Source organism: Sciurus carolinensis, chromosome 12, assembly GCF_902686445.1.
Source record: "Sciurus carolinensis chromosome 12, mSciCar1.2, whole genome shotgun sequence".
Taxonomy (NCBI): domain Eukaryota; kingdom Metazoa; phylum Chordata; class Mammalia; order Rodentia; family Sciuridae; genus Sciurus; species Sciurus carolinensis.
The window spans coordinates 118,375,050-118,401,695 of NC_062224.1; the positions used below are offsets into that span (position 1 = coordinate 118,375,050).

The following is a 26,646-nucleotide window of genomic DNA, read 5'->3' on the forward strand; positions in this document are numbered from 1 at the left end:
TAAATTTTCACTTACTTGGATAAAGAATATCAGCAATCTCAAAGTCATTCACCCGGCAGATGGGCAGAAATGAGTCCCTTTATAGAAAGAATATCAAAAAGTGAATTGTGAGCTATACTGATCCATGGGCTACAAACAACCCACTTTCAGAGATTCCTGGAAGTTTCCCTCGGGGTTGCAGGACCAGATGGAGCCCACTGCAGTGCAGGCCTTTGTGCAGTGCCAAGGACGCCTGCCATCAACTCTAATGGACCGGCACTCGTGGGTACCCCATGACTCCAGAACTCAACACCCTCCACAAAGCTGCTGAGGACTGCCATTTACATGGCCTCTGAACTTCAGTGGACAGCACCCTGAGAAATGCCAGCGGTGAAGCAGTTCTGCTTGGCAGAACTCTGTACTTCTGAGCGTACACAGATGGAGAGAAGAGGGAGGTGATGGAACACCTCCCCAAAGAAAGTAACATCATTAAGGGTTTAAGACCAAGTAAATATGAAAGTAGATAAAGAAAGTAAAATGGCGCTTTACTCACAGATGAATGAATAAGTTACTGACTGGTAAAAAGCCTTCCATTATATGTGGATACATGACTTCAGTGTTCACAGGCATCTACATGTAGGAAGTCACAAAACCTAAGTCACACACTGATTAAACAAGTTTCTTCAACCATAAACCACAAGAAAACTTAATCAGAGTTAAGATCAAACTCTATCAAATTGTCATTAAATCTGAAGAAAACAACATAGCTCCCACTACTAAGCTCCAGTTGACGTTAATATCTCTAATGATAGGTATACAGTGGGTGCTGATAAAGACTTAAATGAATGGAAAAATGGAAGGGTAACCACAAGCCACTACTGGGTATCAGGCACCATGCTGGGGTTATTATTTATCTTCTGATTTTCACAAGGATCTGTTTACAAAGTGCTGCCCCCTTTTTATAGACAAAGAAACTACAATTGGCAAGGTTTCATTGTAAAAGGGTAGCTAGCTGTCTTTGATTTTTAAACAGATAACCATCATCTTGATACACAACATTGTATACACAACATTGTCAGAGCAACTTCAGATGATGCCCTGATTACTTCATGGGAAAAACAATGAAGAAAGTGGCCTTTCCCACTAGAAAAAGCTAGTCTGCCAGGAGCTCAGCTACCTCACTTCCACCATCTGCATCTGCTCTTCCTGCCTGGGAGTCCTTCCTGAGAAGAGACCCCTGCCCATGCACACTGCTGCATTTGTGGGTCTCAGGAGACTATAAACCTGGGAATAGTCTCAGTGATCTCTAGGTGTTGTTCAGGGCTTCCACTGAGGTTTCTGTCTTTAGGTGTAAAGCTATCCATATAAACATCATTATGCCTATTCCTTGGCAAGTGACAGTGAGTTTATACAAGCCTTTGAGTGTGTCAAAAATAAAGTCAAGATTTCCTTAAAAGGCAGTATGTATGTGAACAGGAGAACTAGAGCAAAACACAAAACGCTGTTTTGCCTGACCGTAAACTTACCATGTAAAAATGCTCTAGTCGAATGCCATAGACTATTTGTAAGGCCCTCATGTAGATCATGTGCAAGACTTCGGGCTGCAATGGAAAGGAACTTTGAATACTCCCACATGACTCCTGCAATACAGCACCACCACCACTGTCCAATGCTACAGTCAGTGAACACAGATAAAAGGGTGACAACTGTTCCATCTTAAAATGCTTCATGATTTTCCAGATTTTAAAATACCTTATGATCCACATCAGTTGTTCAAGTGCCATAAATGGTCAAGAAGGGCAGCTGCTTAAGAACAAACATGCTCATCCGAATCAAGTTCAAGCCACCCCCACCCCAGGCAATGGAGGAAGAAGGGTTAAGTTCATCTTCCAGAACAGCTGGCTCTCAGGAATATGGCAGATGTGTCCCAACAATGAGAATGTATTTCTTGAAAAAGACCATGAGAAATCTTGTTGCTGCCTTAGACATTAAGATTTTCTGGGATCTGAAGTTTAAGGGACCATTTAAAACAAGGGGTATAAATTCAAAGTGGAAATGCAGAATTTAAAAAAATCTTATCTTCTAAATCAGTAGTTCCCAAATGCTGGCCTGTGAACCTGCTCTAATTTATAATGTATGAGCAGAAAAGTGAGAAATACAGAGAAAATGGTGTACCTTTTCATAAAGTTCAATTTACTCAGTTAAAGTCCTGTCATTTACTCTGAGTTAACTCCTCTCATTTTTAAGAATTAAAGGACACTGAGTCCAGACAGTCCGAGTTCCACATCAGAACCAGGTTTCCCTATGTTGTCACTGCAAGGTAACACCAAGACTAGAAGAGGACTCTGGGATGCTCTGTGGCACATACGCAGTCCATTTCTGCATTTAATAACTAAACGTGTAAGGAAGGACACCTGTCAAAGCAAGTCAACTCTCTCTTGGGGCATAATGCAAGAAGATTAATCTGTAAGATTCCAAGGGGGCAGTTTCTAAGCATTTCCTGTGGTGGAAAACAACTTGGAATAAGTTCCCCCAAGCCCTGCCAATTCATGACACCCTCGTACCACACTCCAATAGCAATAAAAAATTTAATATCCTTTAATATATCTATGATTTAAAAGACTTTTTAAAGACAACAACCATATTAAAAAAGTGAATTCCTAACGGGAATGCAGTTGTCCCACATATAAATTTAATGTCATTTAAAATTACACTAGCTGAAATTTTCCTCCGAATTAAAATTGACAATGTGTCTTTCCTGACATGATGGCATGGTAACCTACTTGTTCTCTAACACCAATATCTACTTGCAAACACGACCACATTTTACCTTTGGATTTGGATAAAGGTCATTCTTGGAGAGGTTTTTACCATCAGCTCCTGTTAAGATCTTGTTACGAATATGAACCACAAGCTCAGCAGCATTATATCTGGGAAAAGACAAAGTTTCCATCTTGGGACTTGTAGTCTGAAGGAAGAAAGACAAAGATTAGAAATACAACAAGTAGTTCTCATTGTCTGGAACTTGATAATCAGTAAGAACAAAACAAGTCAAGTTCAACTAGTGACAGTAGTGCTATCATCAAATATTTTAGTAAGATAAGACAAAGATGTATACCCTCAATAAATTGTACCCCCCAGCAAAAGTCATTTTCTGCTAATTTTCCTAATGCTGTTCTCTGATCTCTTCCACATGGTAAAGAGGATTTTGTTTGAACAGACAACTGGGAAATCATGTGTTTCTTCTTTCACATTTGAGGAGCCAGGGGTCTTAACAAAATCAATTCTGAGAATTCATCCCCAAAGCACAGCATGAGGTGCTACCATCAGAAGCTATATGTAAGTGATGGTGACACAGGGAAGGAAAAAATATCATATTCTATTCGACCTTCTATTCATTACACATGTAACGAAATGGCTCCTAAAGTTTAAGACGCAAGTTAAGAGAGAAACCAGTAAGAACAGATGCAGTAACTGGAAGAAATTCCTATCATCAAAGTAAGAACTTTAAAAAACAGAACAAAACACTTTTCCCTAATGCGTTCCTAAGGTTAGTCCTGTGGCCCCCTAAAGTGGCAGTTCTCACAGTTCTGCATCCCCTGCTCTTGCAGGCTCATGTGCTTGGAGATGTCTGGTTGTCATGCCAGGAGAGGGATGTGGCTGGAATCTAGTCAGTGGAGGTGGGGACGATGCTAAGGATCCTACAATATCTAGAGTGGCTCCTCACAACACAGAATTATCCAAAATGCCCACAGGCTGAGGTTAAGAAAGCCTATCCTAGAGCTGGCACTGAACCTTGTGGCAGTGTGCTGAGATTTCACTTAAGGAATTCTGATGCTACCTGAAGATTCCGTAAGCGAAGACTTGTCATCTCTTCAAGAAGAGGAGGAGCCTCTCACTTCAATACTTGTTAAATTGCCCAGGGACCTCCCCTTCCCACAATGCCCCAGGGAAGATGCCAATGTGGAGATCCAGTGCAAACATCCTCAACTTTGCAGACATGCTGATAACCTGATATGGCCCACAATTCTGGATGTCTTGTATTTTCAGGTTCCTAATGTTTCTTAGAATATTAGGGTTAAAAAGACGCTCTGGCAATTAGCATGGCTAAAGTAATTTTAAAAGATGATTTCAAATACCTTCCTAGTTCTGTAGAACCCTTGAAAGCATCACAGTAGTCACTCTCAAGTAGACTCCTTTCCAAATTAAGGGAGTTTTTCCAAGAACTGTTTCTGTACCCCATATTTCCATGAAAGTAGAAGAGGGGCACCAGTCTAGGCACCAGGGAAACTAGACCAGCATGCTTCTGATCAACATAGCCAGTGAAACCTACATATATTTCCTGCCTTTTGTCCCACTCTGCCTGCTCTTAAAAAAAAAAAAAAAAAAAAAAAAAAAAAAAGCTTCCTCACCAGACCCTCTGTTGGAGACAAAGGTCTTCTGCTCTTTCTTGAAGCTGGCTCTGAATGAACCTTTTTCCTGCCAAGGGGACTCTAGTTTTGTGGAGTTCACAGCAGTAAAGTCATTCATTTTCCACTTCAGAGTGGTTCTCATAATTAGATAACTCTTCCTCATGCTGGAATGTCTGCTGTGACATTTTAGTTGCTGCCTTGATTTCTATTTACCACAACTACACAGAATATATCAATCCCTGTTCAAATGATACTTATTTCAAAATTGTGAAGACAATCATCAGGTCTCTGCTAAGCCCTCTTTTTCAAGAACAATTTCTACCTAAGAGCTCAGTCCTTCCATGTGAGAGGAAAACAGCAAACTTTTCCCTACTCTCCTAACAACAATTAACACAAAAGGCTTGTGACCAGACTGGGGTGACAGTGCCCACAAACACAAAGCAAGCAATCAGTTGTGCAGGTGGCAATAGCTAGGTGTTCACCAACTAAATTCACACTATGGGCGGGAGACAGAATCAGATCCCATAGGCTGAGGGCTCAAACTGTCTCCCCATCCTACATGCCAATCAGAAATCCCAGATCATTTCACTTGTGCTTTTGACCAATGTGCTATACATTGGAACCCATCCCCTCTTTGGGTTCATTTAATTTGCTAGACAAACTCACAGAACTCAGGGAAACACTTAGGTAACAGGAACTTGCCTATTTTAGCAAAAGCAGTGACTTCACTTAGGCCTGCAGATGTCCCATGGATAACTAAAAGCAGGATAAAACTTGGTATCTCTGCCTTCATTTTGTACCTGCCAATCCTTTATCACCTTAAACTCTGACCTGCTCAGGTAAGTATATAAACCATTTAAGAAGTATTTACCTAAAAACTGGTAATACAAGGTTCATTAGCTCTAAATTTATCTAACCTTGTCCCCTTCAAGACAGGCCAGATTTGCAGCATCCAGTTTCACACCCAGGAGTGGCACCTGCAAGTCTCCAGGCCTTGTCCTACATAGCCATCCTGTGTTACAGTCACATCACTCCAGGATGAGAATGACTCACCCTCCAGGCAGGAGCAATCATCTCAGGGAAGCGGACCTACCCCCTTACAGGATCCCAAGTCCTAAGCAACAAGTGGAAATCAGTCTTCCAGGGATGAAGACTTCTTGGGAGCTCCCTTGTAGAGCCAGAACTGAGAGAATGATGGACCAGACCAGTTTGACTAAGATGGCTGCCCTGATTCTTCCTCTATTTAAACCTAAAGCTCCTGTCGACAACCACAAGACAGGGTTGAGAAGCTGGATCTTATGCTGCCTTCCCAATGTGGCCATATAAAGTTTTTTTCCTGCTTTTCACCATTCCCATTTCTGCTTGGTTTTGGGGGTGAGTGGCTGGACCCAGTTTGTTGAGGACTCCCAAAACATTTACTGGCTAATTATAAAGGAATATTACAAGGTATGGAACACCAGATGGAGGGACAGGTAGGGTGAGGTATGAGGGAAGGGGACACAACCTCCAGGAACCTCCAAGTGGGTGGTCATCGGGAGCTCCTCAAAGCCAGTCTCTCTGGGTTTTATGTAAGCTTTATTATGGAGGCGCGCCTGGTATACACCGGACACTGGTGATGTCTATTCCCTGGGTACGGGTAGGGCTAAAAGCTCTGCGCGGAGCCTGCCTCGGTTCCTCAGATGAGAGCCCGCCCTGAGGCCACGCGGGGGATACCAGCCCTCGTCCACTGCTCGCACGCACAAGGCCACCGGTCACTCTGAAGGCTCCCGGGGCTTCAGGAGTGTGTGCCAGGACCTCAGGATGAAGCCCAAACACACGCTGCGAAACCAGACCCTCGCACTTACTTCCTAAACGCGGTGTCAAACCTAACACAACCTGCTGACCGGCGCGGGGCAGGGCACCGAGGTCCGCCGCACCTCCGCGGGGCCGGGAGCCCAGCACTCGCTCCAAACGCGTTGGGCAGAGGGAACGCCTGGGCGTGGCCGCCTCGGGTCGGCCCTCACAGCACCCGCGGCTCAGCGAGGGCATGTCCTCGACTGCACTCCAATCTGCGCACTCGGGCAGACTCGAATCCGCCCGTACCCTGTCCCTGCCGCTTAACCGCGTGGAGAGCAGGCCTCCCAGCCCAGCGGCACCGCTCTGCCATTATTTCAGGCTGATTTTGCAGAGAACACGCAGACAAAGAACAGGCTCCCCAAAGCCGCCCCGCTTGGGAGGTCTGTGACCCCACAGGCGACCCGGGAGCAGAGGCGGTGTCTGCGCGGTGGCTGCTACGGGAGAGCCTGTCACCCGGCAGGACGACTCCCAGCCTCGCTCGCGGCGTCCTGAAGCCGCGCCGCCTCCCTGGCCGCCCCCGAGCCCGAGGCGCTACCCCTGGCTGAGCTCCGACGAGCCTCCTGGGCCCCGGCCCCGCTCCCCGCAGGGGCAGGACGGAATCTCAGACCCGCCTTTCGCTAGCGGCTGAGGAAACCCCGACTCGAGACTCAACAAAAGCACACGCGCGGCCGCCCCCGCGGCGAGCGGCGGCTCCCTGGACTCGGAGAGCCCCGCTTCCGCCCGCAGGCCTGCCCGCTCACCTGCAGCGGCCGCCGAGAGAGACCCCTCCGCGGAAAGGCGGCCGACAGCCTACCGAGTCGCTGTCTACCGTTGCTTTTTCAAATCCGCCGCTCACAGGAAGTGCCGGCCCTTCCGGCGCTGGTCCCGCCCCTTCCTGGCAACGGTAGCCGCCGAGGGCCTAAAGACCCCAGCTGACGGAAGCCCGCGAGGAGCAAGAGACTCAGGCTCGCGGGAGCCCGCGGCCCCAGAGACCAGGTACGGCGGCGACCGCCGGAGGCGGGCGCCCGAGTCAAAGGAGAACGCTGGTCTGGCAGGAAGAACCACGCGGCACGGGAACTCCATCACGCCGGAATCTCGACGCGGCAGCTGAGGCGCTGCCTGGCCGGGTGGAGAACCCAGATCCTTGAGCTAGCGGCACAGCCCTGGAGTGCAGCCTCCGCACCGCCGGAAGCTCGGCGCCGAGGGAAGGGCGGGTCTCTGTGCAGTGAGCGCCTGTGCTTGGAGCTCAGGTGTGGTGGGCCCCGGTGCACGGGGTCCAGGAACAGCGGGCCCTAATGCAGGGCCCTAGGTGGAGCCGGCCCAGTGCACGGGGTCCAGGAGCAGCCGGTCCAGGTACGCGAGCGCTCAGGTGTGGCGGGCCCAGTACACGGGGTCCAGGAGCAGCGGGCCCTAATGCAGGGCCCTAGGCGGAGCGGGCCCATACACGGGGTCCAGGAGCAGCGGGCCCGAATGCAGGGCCCTAGGCGGAGCGGGCCCATGCACGGGGTCCAGGAGCAGCGGGCCCTAATGCAGGGCCCTAGGCGGAGCGGACCCAGTGCACGGGGTCCAGGAGCAGCCGGCCCAGGTACGGGAGCGCTCAGGTGTGGCGGGCCCAGTGCACGGGGACCAGGAGCAGCGGGCCCGAATGTAAGGGGGTCCAGGTGTGAAGAGTTCAAGTGCAGCAGTTCCAAGTTCGTGAGCCCTAATGCCGGGAGTCCGAGTGCAGCAGGCCCAGGAAGTCCTAGTGGAGTCCCATTTGCTGACAGCCCCTCTGTCCATCCCCCGCAGACTCTGTTCTCCCTCTGCTAAGCTGTTACAGCTTCACCAGCTGGGTGAGTTACATTCTTCAAAGAAGGGGCCCCAGATCTATTTTTGTAAGAGCAAGTGCGGGAACGCACGTTCAGTACGAGTCGCTATCTTTACCCTGAAGACGTGTGGACCTGTTGTCAGAGGGAAAAGCACTTTCACTGAGGTTCGCACACCAGAGGGCGTGGTAGAGCTTACACGGTTCAGCAGTAGGTGGACGCGCCCGTGTCCGGTGGTGTTCAGGATTGAATGACTTGAAAAATACTGGAAAGAGGTCCAGGATTGTCCTTGGTCTCTAGTGAGAGTGCTTTGCAAATGGCAGATGCTCCACAGATGCCTGAACAGTTGTTGATAGTCTTGATGAGAAGCGAGTGACTTACATGAAAGCCAGGATAGAATGGACCTTGCAGAGCGAAGTGGGTGGAGGAGGTAAGAAACAAGACATGCAATGGAAATTGTTGCTACAATAATGTTGCTGTAAATATGACCGTTGTATTAGTATTAAAGTTCTTATGATAAAACTGAGTGTTTATTTAAATGATCTTAGTTACAAGAATGAATGTGACTTTTTCAAAATATGGTTGCATGATATGGTCTGTGAGGTGAAGGGTGGAACAACAGAATTCTCTAGAGTTTTGTTATCACCATAAAAACACCACCCAAAATTAAATTGCAGTACCAGGATTCTCCTCATCATACAATGGATTCATGCCCTGATAAACCCATTGAAAATACTCTAGTAGGAAATGTGCTTGACACATCCAATATTAGCAACATAGTAGGCTGCCATTTTTCCCACCTGATCCTGTGGATGATGGCTGAAGTTTGCTGCCTCTTCCGGCATGGAAAAGGAGTGCTGTGTAGCATATTGCTGTCCTGGGAACGAATCAATTCAAGGTGTGGTTTCTATTGCATGTAAATAGTTTTGCCCTTCCTGAAGTCTAAACTCATAAGGGAGTTGTAAGTGAGAACATCTGTTTTTTCTCAGCACCCTATTTTTTTGCTTCTTTGTACCTCACACCACTGTATCAACAATTCCCTTCCAGCTTCCCTGTCAGCCTTCCTGACATGGCTTTCCTTCCCAGCCTGGGCTCCATGATTCTTCAGTATCTGAACTGCCTGTGTCTGAGGCTGCTGACCCAGGTGCCTGCCAAGCTCTGCCCCTGAGTCTACGCATACCAAGCTCAGTCTCCAACTTCAGTTCTCTCCCTGATTTTAAACAAATCCTCAGATTTTTGTTCAGTTGATTTCTTATTTAAATGGATCCCCTTTCCAACCTCTTCAACTCTGTTAGATGGTGACCAGGGTAATCTAAAAAACATTTTTCAAGCACATCATACACATTGGTATCTGCAGTGCCTGTTCTTTTTCTAATTTGAACTCCATGTCCCCTTATAGATTGCACTTTAGAGACTGGTAACAAACTGTAATGGCTGAGCAGATCCTTGAGTGACAGGTGGGGATACTGGGTGTGAACATGGGAACCTGCGACTGGGAGGTCAGGACAGGTGGCATTCCTGGGTAGCTGGCCCAGGTTCCCAGGGGCAAACTCCTTTGGGAGGTGAGCGGCGTTTCAGCCCTGGACAGACTTGCTCAGAGTGCCTGCCAGCATGCCCTTGGCCGTGTTCAGACGCATGTGGTCAGAGGCGGAGTCTGTGAGCCTCTTGTAGTTGATTTTCCATTTCATTCTTTAGATTTGGGAAGTTTTCTGATATATGTCATTGAAAAGACTGTGCTTTCCTTTGGTTTGTTTCTCCACACCTTCATCTATCCCGATAAATCTTAAATTTGGTCTTTTCATGTTGTCCCATATTTCTCAGAAGTTCTGTTCATGGTTTCTTGACCATCTTCTCTGTGTGGTCAACTTTATTTTCAAGAGCATATATTTTGTCTTCATTGTTTGAGGTTCTTTCTTCCAAGTGGTCTAGTCTGTTGGTGATACTTCACTTTGAATTTTTAATTTTGTTTACTGTTTCCTTCATTTCAAGAATTTCTGCTTGATTCCTTTTTATAATCTCTGCTGTTATGGGGCACAATATAAGAACAGACTGATCGCCACTGAAGTCCAAATTTGAGAGTCTTTATTAGCCTACTGGCTGACTGTCTCACACAATACCCCAAAACTGGCTATTGGGAGAATAGCCCCAACCATAGGGTTGTAGGGGTTTTTATACCATAAATCAGTACATTAAAATTACAAACTAACATCATGAGATCTGGAATCATTAGCAGAGGGGGATGGGGTCAAAATGACCTTACTTAGGTACAAATTAAAGAATGGTTACTAACATCTACACAATCACTGTTGACATCACCATTAACATGGTACACTGTTTAGGAGAAATAGGAATCAAAAAGAGAACAATTTTTTATTATACATGCTTGCCATTTTGTGTTGCCAAACATGTCATGCTAAGCAATTGATGATGGGTACAGAGGTGGGGTGTTCTCAAGGGAGAAGCATTTCCTACATAACACGGAGTCTCAGGTAAAATGGAGTCTCTTTAGTCATTGCCCATATAGCCTGGCCTGTAACATTTCCATGGAGTCAAATATGTCAAACCGTCACATTCGTTCTTTATTGAAGTGATCTTTCACTTACTGTATTTTCTCTCCAATACCACCCTTTATTTTGAAGATCCATCTAATAGTGCATTTTGTAAACTCCATCTCCGACATTTCTTCTGTTGTGTTGCCTGTGAATTCTCTTGTTGGAAGGAACATCTTGGTTTGTTTGAGGCACTGTGCTCCCTTGTTTTTTCATGTTGTTTGTTGTCTTCTCATCTAGCAGCGTGGAGCTGAGGCAGTACAGATTCCGCCCTGTAGTCTTTTAGTGTTCCTGAAGTCTTCCAGTACTTCATCTGCAGGTCCTGGCTGTTGTCCCAAAATGGCAGCAGCCACGTGTTACCAAACCCGTGGGTACTGTGACAGTGGACTTCCAGGCAACAGTGGCAGCAGGTGATCCGCTGGCAGTCTTCAGATGGTCCGCAGGCTAATGCGGATGATCGGTGGGTGGATGTTGGGCAGTGGGCGATGGGCAGGCAAGAGGCATGCAAATGGCAGATGATGGGTGGCAGTCAGTGAGCGATCCACACTCAAAAAGCAGGCAATATGCTGGCAGATGGCGGGTGATCACAGTGGAGGAATAGGGTAAACAGGAGGAGCTCAGTGGGCAGCAACAACTGCCTCACAGAGAAACAGTATTCCCTCTGCTTGAATCCCAAGTTACAGAGTGACAAGGAATGCAGCCTCCCTCTAGTCCACTCTCTTGGGTCAGCCTGGAGAATCACCGGCAGAGAACAGCTTGGAAGAGTGAGGAAGTGAGACCCTTGACCTCAGACGTGGACCCAACCCGTTGGAGGAGAGTGGAGCTGGCGTCTGCCCCGAGGTGGGTTCTGTGCCTTCGAATTCACGAAGTGTGTGGGGTGCATGCCTGCGATCCCAGCAGCTCCAGAGTAGGAGGCAGGAGGACTGCGTTTCCAGGCCGGCTTGGAAAACTTAGTGAGCCCCTGTATCAAAAGTAAAAAGGGCTAGCGAGATACTCAGGGGCAAGGCACCCCTGGGTTACCCAGTACCAAAAAGTAAAAGACTTTATCACACTGAAATGATAGGTCCGCGTCTGTCTGCACTGCTGCACAGGCTGGTTCTCAGTGACCTGGTGCCTGGGGACTAGCACTGCCTGGCAGGTCCTGGCTGTCCGTTCAGGGTTATTCAACTGAACTACTCTTCTTTATTTTTATTTCTTTCTTTTGCTTTTGGGGATTGAACCCAGGGGTGCTCAACCACTTGACTGAGCCACATCCCCAGCTTTTTAAGATTTTTAAATTTTGAGACGGCTCACTAAGTTGGTGAGGCTGACTTCACTCTTGAGATTCTTCTGCTCGGCCTCCAGAGCTGCTGGGATTGCAGCTGTGTGCAGCCACCCAGGCTGAAGGTGCCTCTCGCTGGAGAAGGTTTGCTCCAAAGAGATTCTATTTATGTGCCTTGGTTCTTTTTGCTCCCCACCCCCCATGTGCTTATGTTTCCTATAAGAAATAAAGGATGACAAAGTATTTGTTTGTACAGACTTAAAATTGAAAACTTGAACTATGTGGGGTGATGTAATGAGATCCACAGTCACAGGAGCACTCTGAGCACATCACATTATTGATAGGTTTGTAGATTCCATGATGGCGTCTCTGATCATCAGATCACTCATAGGAATCATGAGTGATATTTATTGATGCCTTAAAAATAATGGCTGACCATGGATAGTGGAGTGAGATCATGAAGTGAAACCATGGGCATATTTTTTTCTTAGGGGCATTAGATGGAATCTTCGAAACCACGCATTATGAGGTACAGCTGAGGATCTGTGAAAGCCCAGGACCGCCATAGTCCTGTGACTGACGCTTCGCATGAGAGGGGACGAGGTGCGCCCTTCTGGTGGCATCGCCAGCTCCCGACACCCCAGATACCCCCGATATGCAAAGCCCTTATTTGCAAGTGTCCTGATGGCCTCTGCACCTTCACTCCACCTGATCCCAAGTGAATACGTAAAGATTTTAATGCTGTATTTATATTTTTAAACTAGTATTGTGTGTAAGTTCATATAAATGGTTGGGGCCACAGATGTACTGAAAATATACTGATATTTAAATGGGAAATTGTCGTGAGGCTTTGGGTTAGAACGGTCACTGGGCGGCGCTCTTGTATTACTGCTAACCTCACCCTTACACTGAAAATCTTGGATTTTTAAACTATAAACAGTGATGGACGTCGGACACAATGTTCTAGATGAGAAAGAATTAGATTCTAATTGTATTGGCCTTGAGCTTCAGCTTCTGGCTCTGGAGAAGAGGCGTGGATTCCCAGCGGCTGGCTGCCTCTTGTCGTCCTTCCTCGGGGCCTGGCCTCCGGCTGGGCTCCTTCTCCTGAGTCATGTGTCTGTGACACATTAAACAGGATCTTTGCTTAGGACAAAGATGAGTTTTCAGTTTGAAACCATGAAGTCCCTGACGCTCACCAACTTGTGGTGAGCTCCAAACCAGATCCAAGGAGGATCCAGCCTGTGTGCTGTCCTCTGCACTGTCCGACGTTCACACCAGGCTCATGCTATAACGTACTTGGTACAGAGAGCCTTAGGAGCAAAGCCAGACAAGCTGGACATTGTTAGAAGCATTTCCTCTACGGGGCGTTTTAAATTTTGGATTCCATGTTTTGGATTTTTCCAGTCTTGACACTACATCTGGTGGTGTTTCCAGTGATTTCAAGGACATTAGACTTTCCAGAAAAAAATACATGGATGTATTCTAATTTCACGATGAGTTGTTTGTGACTGTCCTGGAGGCTGGGAAGCCCAGGGCTGGTGGCTGTGGACCCAGCAACCTGAAAGGCAGCCTGCTGGCCATGTGCTCATGGGGAGGGGCTGAGCATGCGTCCAGTCCCACTGAAGAAGCCTTGGCCTTGGTGGCTTAACCACCTGCCCAGGTTCCCCGCCCCCCAGTACAGTCGCCCTGGGAGTTAGCATCTTAATATGAGTTTGGGGAGACACAGTTTCCACAACAGAAGGGGAAGTTAAGAAGTGAGACCAGTAAGAACAGCACAGGACAGAGAATGCTTGGGAGGATGCCGTTTCATTTCAGAGTAGAGACCAAGTAAAGCAGCAGCCAGAAGCAGCCCCTATGGACAAGGCTTTCCTTTGCTTAGAAAAGGAAGAGGCAGAGAGAAGCAGCAGAGCTTGGAGAGAGAGACCGCCCAGAGGCTCACTGGGGACTGCAGAACTGGGTCCCGGAGTAGTCCGCCTCACCTGCTGGGCCGGCCATATTCCCAGCTCCCTGCCCAGCCACGTCTGGGTTACCTGGAGAGCTACTTCTCAGTGTGCACTTGAACTTCCCAAACCCAGGGATCCTGACTCAGCTGGTCTGGGGTCAGGTCCAAGAACTTTGAAAAGCTGAGCTCCACACGTGGTTTTGACACAGAGCGGGTAGAGAGCGTGGAGGAGCTGAGGTGGGCGAGCCAGGCCCGGCCTGCGGCTGCTCCCACTGTCTCAGCCCCACTGCTGTGGCAACTGCACACGGGGTGAGGCGAGTCTAGGGACCAGACGGTGAGACGTAAGGCCTGGTGTGCTGTTGCCTGGGTGCCACGGGTGCAGGCTGGGTGACGGACAGACCGGTTGTCTCCGCTCTGGAGCTAGAGGGCCAAGAGCAAGGTGTCAGCAGGCCGATTTCCTCTGTAGCCGTGGGGGTGCCCATGTGGCCTGGTGCCCCTGAGCTCCTAGTTTGCTGGCTTTGCTTGGCATCCACTGATTTGTAGATGTCCATCTCCAGTCTCCTCCCCTGGCATTCTTTCCTGAGCGTGTGTGTGTTCACACAAGCATGCAAGTCCAAATTTTCCCTTTTTATAGGACACCCATCATATTGGATAAGGCCCAGCCTAAAGGTCTTATTAACCTGATTACCTATTAAATACTCCGTTCCAGAATACAACCACATTCTGAAGTCCGGGGTTAGAGCTCAGCCTCTCTTTTGACAGACACAATCCAACCCACAAAGGCGGGTTGCCAGCATCTTAAGCCCAAAGCCTTGCAGGTTCTGTGAACAGCCTGAGGGTTCAAGCCAGGACAAATGTGCCTGCCCCTCAGAAAAACAGCCTGTGGCTCTAAGTCTCCTTTTCTGGTTGAGCACTAATTACTCAGGGACGTGCTGAGTGCAGGTGGTTCACTTTATTTTCCTTAGAAACAGCTCTTCAAAAGCACTATCTGGATTTCTTCAGAGAGAACAAACAGAAAGGTGCTTGAATTGGTGATGGCCTCACGGGAAAGTAAGGTTCCACCTGACAGAAACGATTGTCCTAACTTACCCACTGGTGTGTCTGTCGTCTCTGTAGGTCTGTATTTAGTGAGTGTAGGAAGATAAACTTGGAACAGAGGAGCCGTTTAGAAACAACTTGGAAGCGTGCACAAGCCCTGAATTGCTGGTGACGTGCTTGGTTTGTTGAAGGGGTTGAAAAGGCTGAAGAGGAAGGAGTCTTAGCCAGTTCTGCAGGAAGCGACACAGGCTGCAGGCCCCAGGGCTACTCTGGTGGCTTCGCTCTGTTAGCACCGAGGACTAGTGTCCTTGCTCAGCAGCCGACTGAGGACAGTGGAGCGAGAGGGTCCATGGTGGAGGGAGAAGCAATGGCTGAAGAGCCTCGGCTCCTTGAGGATCTCCCGTGGCACACAGAGCAGCTGGGAGAGGCCCAGGGACCCTCGGCAGGAGGTGGGGAAGGACCCAAGTGGGGCAGGCGGGGCGCCTGCTCTGGGGCGGGTGTCAGGAGGAAGGAGGCTTGCACCCTCGCTTTAAGGCACAAGGTAGAAAATACCTGGACACCATGTTGTACACCTTGATCGTACACAATAAAATGTTCTGGAGGAAAGACTACTTGGAGGGGAGCAGTCATGTGCTCCTCTCTCCTGTGCCTCTGATGAGCATCTGGTGTGGATTTGCAGCTGAAGCTGCTCTCAGGTTTGTCCAAGCTGGGCGAGGGCGGTCAGTGTGCAGCTGTGCACCATGGGATCCCGCAGCTCTGTGAGCGTGCACGTGAGTCTTCAGTCCTAGAAGACTCCCCAGAGGGGTTTGCCCGGAGCATTTATGTAACTGAGCCTTTCTTCGTTTTCATTAGTGTTCCAGGTTCACATTTGTAAGACTCAGACTTGTTTCCAGTTAGATAGGAGTGGCCTTTCCCTTCCTCCAGCTGAGTCTCCCAGATGCCTCAGGTTGCCTCTCAAGCACCTGCAGTCTTGCCAGCTGCTGGAGAACCAAGACTGAGGCGAGCAAGGCCAGGAAGCTCATGCAGGTCACACACGTCCATCCCTGGGAGACATTCAGGACAGAGACCTCTGTCAGCAGGAGAGCAGGTCATGCTAGAGCACCGTGGAGGACCTGCCTCAGCCAGGCAGGACAGAGGTGGCAAGGTTCAGAACGTGCCTCCCTCCCATGCTTTCTGCAAGGGTGGGCCCCCCAGAGCTCGTTGATGTCCCTCACCCTGGAGGAGCACGTCCCTGGTGTGCCCTGCCCATCTTCCTCCTTGCTGCCTTGGCAGCAGCAGAGCCCAACGGGACTCACGTGCGCGCCTGGAGTGGCTTGGCAGCTGTGCAGGAGGCAGGCCACGGTGCTCCAAAGCAGTCCGCACTCTTCTGAAAGAGAGAACGGCACGGCTCGTTTCAGAAAGGCTCATCTCTGCCACCTCTCAAAACCACACTTAAGCTTTAACCTAGAACCCTGGAGACACCACTGGCGGGAGGGAGCTGTGTCTTCTTACCCCTCAGGTAGGAAAGAACAGACTCCACCCCGTCGACCCCATCGAGGGGAGGCTGCAGTCCTGCTCAGGGGGGCAGTGCTGGCCGCCTCTGCCTGGAGCAGAGTCCAGGGTGTTTCCTGCACTGCACAGGCTCATGGCGCGGCTCTTCTGAGACTCAGCCCTCTCCTGATCCCTGTGTCTCCTGATCCCGGTCTGCTTGGTTTCCCAAACCCACACCCAGCACAGGGAGTCCGAGGCCTTCCCCCAGAGGGAGCATGGTCGGCTCTCCTGATGCCATGGTTGTTCTGTCGAGGCAGTAGCTCAAGGCCCCTCTTTCTTCCTGCAAAACCTGTGTGGGTTTATTTCTCGATCTAGGTTCACTAACAGAGCAGGTTATTTTCCTATTTAGAGTCACATGTTTTACGTAGGATCTGTGCTTCTGTTCAGAGTGCACCAAAGCAAATGCTCACAGTTAGCTGGTTTTTTCCTGCTGAAGATTTGCAGGCAGGATGTAGCACTTACTTCCAGGATAACCCCCATAGCTCACTGTAGTTGTCTCCACGGGGGTTGCAGGCAATTTTCGGGTATTTCTTCATGCTCTTGCATTTTTTCTAAATCACTTGAATATACTTAGATTACTTAAATAATTAAAGCAATATTTAAAGTGTTTGTGCTTTCACCAAAGGGTTTTTTGAAATAAAGAAAAATTCTCCAGAGTAAATTATAAGTGGAGAACTAGACTAAAGACGTTTGTTTTCCCTCAATATACTTTCCATGTTACTAACGCCAACTCTTTCGCTGCCCAACTGGAATTAAATGATAAAGCAGAGACACCGGCACGTCTCAGATGCTGCTCCATCAGAACAGCCTGTGAGCAGGGCCCCGGCAGGAGTCTCCTCCTTCCTCGGTACAGTTGGATCTGCGTCCGGAAGTGTCTGAGCATCCCTCACAAGGTGAGATGGCCGTTCCGCGCTGGACCTACTGAGTTCCGCATCAACTGGGACGAGGACCGGTGGGCTAGGAAGGGAGCCAACCTAAACGTTCCCCAGCAGGGAAGCCATTTCCACTGTGGTCCCAGGGCCCCACATTGGCAGAGCTGCTGTGCTTTTTGTCCTTGGAATCCACTCGTGCAGCTGCGCCGGCTGCGCGTCAGGCAGAATGCAGTCTTGTGGCCTCTGCCACCTGCCTTCGCGTGGGCTGCAGGCCTGGAGACAGTCCACAGCGCTGCAGCCCACGTGGCTCAACGTCCGCCAAGCAAGGGAACCACCGCAGGTTGACCTCTCCTGTCATTTTAAATCATTAATTTCTTGTAGTTGCTGTTTATAAGCAGAAGTTTTGCATTTTTCTTTAAGCCTAAACCCAAAGATCCCTGATCCAGTGATACTTCCTTTTAAGATACTTGGTTTAGGACTGTACTTAATATTAAGTAGAAGCCAATTTTAGACTGGTCGATGTCACAGAATATCAGATATACCCTTTATTTTTTGAGAATTCAAAAGAGAAATCAGGAGAAGCACTTTTGTGACATTTGTCTTTAACTATGGAGGCCCTAATGTCTGAAATCTTGGAAAAATCCATTTATTTCTGAGCTGCTGGTGTCTCTGGACAAGACACTTGAAAGTGGGCCAATTGCCAGGGGAGTGAAGAATATAATATTTATGTAGGATTTATTAAAGTAAACACCTGCTGGCAACAAATAAAGGCACAATTCAGATATTCTAAGGAGAGGGCACAAAAAATGTGCTGGACTTCTGGCTCAGCAAACAATGATGACGTTCTGTTGGACGGTCTGTAGGACATGGGCAGGCGAGGCCGTGGGGGCAGATGTGAAGTGGCCGTGGCCACGAGCCGGGGCAGGACTGCGAGCAGGTCAGACAGAAGGGAGCTGAGGGATGGGCAGCCACAGCGTGGCATCTTAACCCGAAAAATGAGGTCAGATTAGCTCGAGGCAGTCACTGAGCACGCCCAGGGCACTTGGTCAAGAGGGACATTACCTGGGAACGTCAAGGAGGTGCAGGGACCACTGCCAGGGAGCCTGTGGCCAGGGAGAGGCTGCACTGGACTGAATGCAGAATGGGCAGGCGGGACTGTCAGCAGGAGCAGGACGGGGCCCTGGATGGAGAGGACTAAAGCAGACGCGGGTGAGGGGCTGGCCAGGCCAGGCCTCAGACACCGCTGGGGACAGCAGGGGAGGAGGGCCCTGGTCAGAGAGCCGGACAGGCGCTCCTGGCTGGCTGACTTTGCAGGGTTCCATGGCTACACCTGGGCCTCACAGCTGGGCCCAGCAGAGGGCTCAGGAACTTGACTAGGGACTCTGTCAGAGCCGAAGCACAATTCAGGTTAATGCAACGGGAATACATCAAGCACTTGGCATCTGGCACTTCCGAGTCTCAGAAACGTCAAACAGCAGCAAGGCCGGCCCACCTCTGCCTCTGGTGTCTGTACAGAGCTGCACACTCCCCGCATTCCTTGGTTTCAGAAGTTGAGTGTGGGAAGAGCCATCTGAGGTCCTGGAAAAGTCAGTTCCAGTGTGAGCAGTCATTCACGTGCTGTAATGGAGGGGTGCCCGGTGCCCGTGCCCTCAGAGCTCCCGCGGACCTTCCCGGCAGGTGAGGCTCAGCCTAGCCACACCAAGGAAGTAGGAAGGGCCCTGGAGAAGGGTGGGCCAGGCAGAGGCACAGGGTGCGTGCTGCAGATGGGGAAGCGAGTCTGCCAGGCAGGGACGAGATCCGGGGCCGCCACAGTGACCCTGGGACTTTGCCCCGCAGGACAGGACAGGGTAGAAGAGGTGAGAACCCAAGCACCCTTGTATGCAAGGGTATTCCTATCACTTGACATCGGCAGTGATAGGAAGAAAGCCACGTTATGGCTGGGATGTGAGGTGTCCCCAAAGGCTCACGTGTGAGACATTGCAAGAAGGTTCAGGGGAGAAATGAGTGGGTTTTGAGAGTCTTGACCTAATCAGTGAATTAATCCCTGATGGGATGAACTGAGTGGTAACGGGAGGAGGTGGGGTGTGGCTGGAGGAGGTAGTTAATTGGGGCGTGGCTGTGGGGTGTATATTTTGTATCTGGAGAGTGGAGTCTCTGCTTCCTGATCGCCAGGTGAGCTGCTTCCCTCTGCCACACTCCTCCACCATGATGTTCAGCCTCACCTGGATCTCCAAGGAATGGAGCCGGCCTTCTGTGGACTAAGACCTCTGAGGACTTGAGCCCTCAAATAAACTCTTCCTTCTCTCTAATCGTGCTGGTCAGATCCTTGAGTCCACGGTGACAAAGCTGCCTAAAACAAGCCCCCACTGGAGAAGCAATTGAAGCAGCCCACACGAGTGAGAGGGGCCACCAGGAGGCAGGTGTGGAGCCGGTCGCAGGGACCAGGAGTCTGAAGCTTCCGTGCCTGACGCAGAGGCTGCCTCCACGATGGGACCACGTGCTAGGGCAGAACAAGTCTGTGTTCAAATTTTTAATAAAATCTCAGTTCTGAGTCAGAGGCACCTGTGAACATTCAAGCCGATATGTCCACCTGTGAGTCCAAAGGTCAAGACAGAATCAGACCAGGGTGACATATGAGGCACGAGTCAGTGAGCTGACGAGAGTGGATGAGATCTTAGCAGTGCATGTAGGGAAAGCGCAGGCCCCACACACAAAGGACAGACAGGAAGAAAAGAATGAGTAGTGCATTTAGAGATGCTGGAGGAGAGGCCGGCCTTCCGTGGGCGAGGGCAGAGGCGTGCGCAGCAGGGCAGAGTCCCTCGCCCGCAGGTTGATCAGAGTGGTAGCCCTGTGATGGAATGCGGCCACGTAACAGGAAGAGAGTGAGACGTGCTACGGCCCAGAGATGGCCGAGCTGCCAAAACAAGATGCCACAGCTGGGTAGCTGCAGTGGTGGGAATGAGTTCTGCACAGCTCTGGAGGTCGGGGGCAGGTCAGGTGCTGGAAGGCCTGTGTCTGGCGAGGACCTTGTCCCTGGTCTAGACACCGCCTTCCCAGCTCGTGTGGCAGGAGTGTGTGCTGGTCCCTACAAAAACACCAGTCCCACCCTCAGGAACCAGCTAGCCCTCCCTGTTTCCCCAGGGCCCTGCCTCCTAACGACCTCACCCTGGGGTCAGGGGTCCCACACGTGAGTCTAGGGGAGACAAGCATTCAGTCCATAACAGCAGATCAAACCTGAAATATCGTAAGTGAAAGATGCCTGTGTACAGGACCGCATGTCTGTGGGTCCATCTTATGCAGTGGCCATAAAAGGCTGACTTCCAGAGGCAGCAAGCAGGCAGTGCTGGTTGGAGCAGATTGACAGCAAATGGGCTTGGAAGAGAGTCGGGACCATGAAAAAGTTCTAAAACTGACAAAAGCAAACTTACAGATTTACTGAAAAATCACAGCTGCATGCTTACAGTGGATCGAGGTCAGAGTGTTTAAGTTATGCTCCATAAAGCTTATATTTTAGAAGGTTTAAATAGCCCTGCAGAATGGGAGAGAACAGGTCTCCACGTGAGTCCAGCTTTGCATATTTAGATGAACAGTTGCTCAGAGATTCGATTTCATTTTCGTCATCTGACTTGATCAACTTGGCTTTTAGGAGGACAAGTTTGTGGGAATTTAAATGCTTAATTCCCAGGAGGACTTCTGGATTTTCTGTCCCACTGGAGGAGAAACATCCCAATGACAGATGTGTGGATTTCATTTGTGGTGAAAACAGTTTGTTTACACTTGTTTTTCAGGATAGATTTTTAGCAGTTCCTTTCATTTTCTCAATAGTTCTTCTCAACAGATACTCGCTTTGCTTCCAGAGACCAGCCATAGGGCCGCGAGGTCCATGTGAACTCAAGGCAGAGAGGAACCATGTTAAGAGTGCAAACCCTGAACTGGGGGCAGGCGGGTGGTAGAGTGCCTGCCTGTGCAGCAGACCCTGAACTGCAGGAAAATGTCCCCGAGGGTTTGGAGGAAGCGACTGCAGGTCCACACATGCTGACTCCATGCTCACCAGGTTCCAAGTAGCTGCACACGGTAGATTGCAACCTTCACGTCTGACAACATCGACCTGCTTAGTTGGTGTGATCTCCAGTGTGGTTTAACAGACTCTTTGTAATGTCAACATAAATATTTTATTCATTCAATTCATTGAGGGACCAGGAAAAAATCATTCTGAAAAGGTGAGATGGTCAAGTCAATTTTACACCTGCAGATGGGCAATTACTTATGTATGTTTCTAGATTCCGAGTAACACCTTGGATTCGAAGTGAGACAGAGGCAGTGGTAGACAGAAGTCAGGCACCGCGAGGCTCTGTGCCGCTTGCTGTGACAACTGAGGTTCTGGGTGCTGGGCACCTCCTACTCTTCTCCTCATGTGCTGAGTGGAGTCAGTGAGCATGTGGCCATGTGTGGTCTGGCTGTGATGAGAAGCTAAGGAACAGAGTTCGCAGCCAGTCTTAACTACACGCCTCCAGGCCCCCAGCGTGCACAGAAGTGCCATTGATACTAAGAAGCCTCCCCAACGCCAGTCCCGGGCCTCCACCCCTGGGGACGGGATCCTGGAGCACTCAGGACCCGCTACTCACCCCGGACTCTCCCGAGAGGCCGCTCTGCAGCTTGGCTCGTCTCCGGGCCTTCAGTGCTGCAGCCCCCGTGAGCCCAGGCTCGCCCTGCACAGCGGCGGGAAGGCCGTGTGCACAGTCGCCTGGCTCCTGAGGCAGCACAGCGCCAGCCTCTTGCTTCGGCTGCTCCTTGTGACACCACCTTTCTGAGCTTCCCCAGCCTCCCCTCTAAAGGGTGTCCGTCAGGCCTGGTTGGAAATAGACCCCACCCACGGCTCCATTTCAGTCCTCCCTCAGGATGCCCTCACCCCGCGCAGCCAGGTCCTGCGTGTCCACCAACATCCAGACTGATGTCTAGTGGAAGTTTAGGCGTGATGGCCACAGAGGAAACCTGAGCTTCCACGAAGCATGCCCATTTCCTGACTGGACCACAAGCCCTTGATGACCCCACCACGACGGTTCCTCCCCACGCAGCCCCGGGCCTTTGCTCCCGTGGCACCTCGTGACATGGCCCTGCAGCCCCAGCCCCAAAGTGGTGGGGAGAGGCACGTGCCACCCCAGAGGGAGAGCTGGAGGCCCGTGCTGCGCCAAGCACCCCATCTGCCCTGTGCCGTGCACAGTGCCCTCCGGGTACCGTGAGCTGGAAGCAGACGGGAGCAGACAGCCTGTCCAGTGCCGGCTGCTGGGCGTCAGCCCTGCCCTCTCTGAGCACATGCACGTGCTTTCTAGATTCCACTAGGTACTCCAGGGATACAGAGAACCCAAAACACCGCCTGTCTTCCAACAGCAGCTCCCTCCGTGACCCCGGGTCCTCTCCCGAGACACCCTGGGCCTCACCCCGGGCGGGGGCCTCCTGGAGTGAGGGAGCCAGCAGTCCTGCTCAGGTCCTGGTCACCTCGCTCACGACTGCCTGCGTCACTGTTTGAAATGTACCTGGGATTTGTTCTATGGAGCGTGGTCGCGTTTGCCATGAAGGCAGAAGTTCACCCACACAGATTCCTAGCCGGGAGCCACGTGCCCCAGGGACATGGGAAACACCCAGCTGACCCGGAAGCAGCAGAAACAGGGGCAGCTGGCCCGAGCCTCACCCAGGCTTCCCAGGAGGGAATGGCAGGCAGCGTGGGGTGCTGTGTGGGGTTTGCTGAGTCCTTTGAGCATTTCCAGAGCCGTGGGTGCTGAGCTGATAGGACTTGCCTGAGGGGCGTTGGGGCAGAGGGTGCTGGCCTGTGTGGGTTGGTGGAAGAGGTCTCTGGGGAGCGAGTGCGGCACTGGAGGTTTTATCTCAAAGGTGAGTGTGCCAAACAATTTGCTTTCTCTAGGAATTAGCTACCCCTGGGAGGGACCATCTCTTCTTGATCAAGGCCTCAAATGCCAGAGCATCAGCAGTATAGAGCATGAACAAGGGCACTGTGGCCATGCCTGTCATCCCAGTGACGGAGGCTGAGGCAGGAGGATCTCTAGTTCAAGGTCAATCTTGGTAACCTAGTGAGATCCTGTTTTAAAGTAAAAACTAAAAAGGGCTGGAAATGGGGTTCAGTGGTTAAGTGCCACTGGGTTTGAGCCCTGGTACCAAGAAAAAAAAAAAAAAAAGGAAAAATATAGAATAGGAAGCACAGTCCATGCAGATCTCAGCGGAGCCCTGAGCTCTCGGGAGCCGTCTCCCTGTCTGAAGTGCCAGTGTGGGTGACCTCTGAGGTCTGCCACTCCCTGTTTTGAGGCACGTGTGCCTCGCTCTGGGCTGCTGCCTCATTCTTCCCACGCCATTGAGTGATAGCCGTGTTAACACCCGGCACTGTGCGACACAGAAGGTATTGTTTATGTCTGGAATGATTGTTTTCTTAAAGGAGTTAGGCCTGATAGCCCTCCAACTAAAACACACAATGTCTCATTTACACATTTTCTTCCTTAATAGGAGTTGGGCAGATAAAGCATTTGAGGTATCCATGAAGCCATGGAGACTCAGGGAGGTGGGGAGAGTGACGAATCTCACTCATCAGCCTGGAGGAATAAGAACCAGGTCGGTCGGATAAGTGTAGTTATGTATTATAATCCACCTGGGAGCACACTGATCTTCATGTGGGAGGAATGGACTATTCGGCTCTAGATTGATTGACCATGTAGGGTCACAGGCGCGTCTGAGTCATGGAATCCACGGAAAGCAGGCACCACGTGGGTATGTTAAGAGTGTTCTTTCCAGACTATCTTCAAAACACATAAGCAAAAAATTCATAAATAAGACTTTTGTCTTGCAGTTTCTGTTTCTTATCTGTGCTCTTGATCTTCCCTCTCCCTGGTGGGGTGACTCAGGGCCTCCAGTGCCACTGTCCTGCTGTGTCTGTCACCCGGTGAGCCATGTGACCGCGCACCGTGGGCTGCCTGTCCAGGAGGCACGGTGCAGCCAGGCTCTGTCCTGGTCCTCGGGTGTGTCAGGATGGCTGAGAGGTGCGCCCGGATGTGTGGCCGTGGGAGGAGCTCTGCTCACGCAGGGGGTGGGCAGTGTCTGGAGGGACCCCGCCGCAGTTCATCCTGGCCTGCTTGTGCTAAAGGAGGAGACGCAGGGGCCCAGTGGCTCCATGACAAGAGCTTGCTTTTCTCTGTTCTGGGTGCTGGAAAGAGCCAGGCTGAGGGTCTGTTTAGGGATTCCTGCCAAGGACCCTCCTGGCTCGCAGAGGCCCAGGTCCTCTCACTGCAAAGAGCAAGTCCTCTGCGTCTCCTTGCGAGGGCCTTGATCCCACTACGAGGTCTCCAGCCTCCACAGCCTCACCCAGCCCTGATTATCCTCCAAGGGTACCTGCTTTGGCACTGAGACGGTCACCCAGGGCCAGGGCTGTGGCTACAGACTGGGGTGAGACAAACACGTCCATGTGAGCGGCTCCCGGAATCAGGAGGGGCTCCTCTTGGAGGCCTCCGTGACGTGGTTTTCACTGCTGCAGATCAGGCTCTGTCTTCCAAGGCTCACTGAAGCCTCTCACTCCTCCAGCCCTGCCCCTAAGTGCTCCCTGAGAGGAGCCTGCAGAGCTGCAGTGGGGCCGGGCGGCCATCAGTGAGCAGACGCCCCGCCTCCGACTCCTCCCCTGCTCTGCGGAGCACCACCTGCAAAATGCCAAGGACACAGGGGCACCATCCACCCCAGGGGGCTGGCCTCGCTCTGCCCGAGGAGACAAGGGAGCGACGGTGCAGAGGACTCGTGGAGGAGGGGATTCCCGAGCTGGAGTGAGGAAGCACGTGATGGGAAGGTCTGAGGGTAGGAACACGGAACACAGAAGGAGGCAGGGAGAGACCCCACAGCCCCACGAACTCTGCCTGCAGGAGGTCGGAGGCAGTAACAAGCCCAAGCTCTGGGACACGGTCACCAGGGAGCAGCGAGTACAGAGGAGTAAGGACGAGGAGGGTCCCGGTGCCAGCATCCTCGAGGGCCTGAGCCGGGCGGGCGGGACGAGGGTGTCGGCCTCTGGATGCGAGGGCACAGACTGGGGCGTGCAGCCTGGCGGGTGGCCCAGCGGCTCCGCTCCTGCTGCTGACGGCTGGGTCTTGCCACAGCGAAGCCGAGATGAGTGGAGGAGCTGCTCCCGGCGCCCTCGGCGTGGGAGGTGGGTGGTGAGGAGGGGTTGGCCCGACTCGCCTCCTGCGGTCTGGGGGCAGCTGGGCTGGTGGGGGGACAGGGGTGGGCTGGAAGTGCTGTCTTCACAGTGGTCTCTCTTGAGGGGTCCATCCCAACCAGGAGAATGAAGCACAAAACGACGGCCAGGTGCCGCGCTGCACCTGCTGTCCAGCCACTCGGGAGGCTGAGGCAGGGGGAGGCAAGTTCCAGGCCAGCCTGGCAGCTTGGCAAGACCTGCCTCAAAACAAGAAGTGGACAGGGCTGGTGTGGCTCAGGAGTAGGGTGGCCCCCGGTTCCGTCCCCCGCACTGAAGAAGAAACAAAACGGACACGAACGCACCAAGGCAGAGAGGGCGCCCTTGGCGCCAGGACTGCTGAGGAGAAGCTGGGAAGGACAGGAGGCAGCGTGGGAAGCAGCAGCGGAGCAACCCCGCGGCGGCAGTGGAGGGCCCTGGAAGAGCGGCCAGGCAGAGCCGCCAGGCAGTCCCTCCAGTTTGAAGTGGGCCACGGCGTGGCAGGGGCGGAACCCTGAGGAGCGGCTGGGACACAGGAAGGTCAGCAGAAGGACTGACGTGGAGGTGCAGGAGGGCAGCAGGAGGGCAAGCGGCGTTCACCTCCTCTGCACCCAGGGGCCGCGGTGTGCCGGAGCCCCCTGGAGGGGAGCGGGAGAAGGACCAACCTGCCCACGGGGCAAGGGGGCAGGAGGCCTGGGCCGCCTGCAGGGAAGGGCGTGTGGAGAGCCGGAGAAGTCGGCCTGGTCTGGGGAGAGGAGCCTCTTCCTTTGAAGTAGGGTGGAAATTGTGGCCATGAATCCACTTGAATAAATGCTTGGCCTGGGCTTGGCCGTGAGATGGAAAGGGAGTCTCCATCTTTACCCCACGAACTTGAGCAATGGCGTCACTAACATCTTAGCAGAGACACGGCGAGGGTGCAGCTTCACGCCTGCTGCTTTGCAGTGAGAAGAGCAGCAGAGGCGAAGCCAGCGCAGGTTAAACCACGCGTGTCCAGCAGGACGGGTGTACCGCCTGGAGCCACGGGTGGCAGTGCCCAGCAAGCCAAGCACGCGGTGAAGGCAGGTCACAAGCATGCTGGTGAAGGGCAGGGTGGACACAGGCAGGGGCTGTGGACTTGGAGTCCTGGCGAGAGATTCACTATGCCTCTGGGTGGGGTAGGGAAATAAGAGAGGCATCAGGGCCGTGATGAGCCGCGTGAAGGCGAAGTTTCAGAGTGAGTCCCAACGAG

The 26,646-nt window shown here is 51.6% G+C and overlaps 1 protein-coding gene and 1 long non-coding RNA gene across 8 annotated transcripts in view; one reads left to right on the forward strand and one right to left on the reverse strand.

Annotated features, from left to right (window-relative positions):
• The window catches only part of Nuf2 (NUF2 component of NDC80 kinetochore complex), a 28,971-nt gene extending 21,848 nt beyond the window's left edge, over nucleotides 1-7,123 (reverse strand). For all 3 annotated transcript variants that reach the window (XM_047521060.1, XM_047521058.1, XM_047521059.1), the window contains exons 1-5: nucleotides 6,968-7,123; nucleotides 2,810-2,947; nucleotides 1,506-1,580; nucleotides 533-609; nucleotides 16-77 (exon numbers count right to left, since the gene is read on the reverse strand). In XM_047521060.1, coding sequence (XP_047377016.1) covers nucleotides 16-77; nucleotides 533-609; nucleotides 1,506-1,580; nucleotides 2,810-2,932 — 337 coding nt within the window. In that variant the 5' untranslated portion in view covers nucleotides 2,933-2,947; nucleotides 6,968-7,123. The remainder of the gene's footprint in view (nucleotides 1-15; nucleotides 78-532; nucleotides 610-1,505; nucleotides 1,581-2,809; nucleotides 2,948-6,967) is intronic.
• Nucleotides 7,124-7,148: 25 nt separating this feature from the next.
• On the forward strand, nucleotides 7,149-20,038 carry LOC124961991 (uncharacterized). 5 transcript variants are annotated; one of them, XR_007104401.1, is made up of 6 exons: nucleotides 7,149-8,038; nucleotides 11,238-11,400; nucleotides 12,313-12,547; nucleotides 17,097-17,224; nucleotides 18,719-18,880; nucleotides 19,376-20,038. It is a non-coding gene; the product is annotated as an uncharacterized LOC124961991 (long non-coding RNA). The 5 variants fall into 5 exon arrangements; XR_007104403.1 differs by having other exon boundaries at nucleotides 18,751-18,880; nucleotides 19,526-20,037; XR_007104402.1 differs by having other exon boundaries at nucleotides 17,100-17,224; nucleotides 18,751-18,880; nucleotides 19,376-20,037.
• The last annotated feature ends 6,608 nt before the right edge of the window (nucleotides 20,039-26,646 follow it).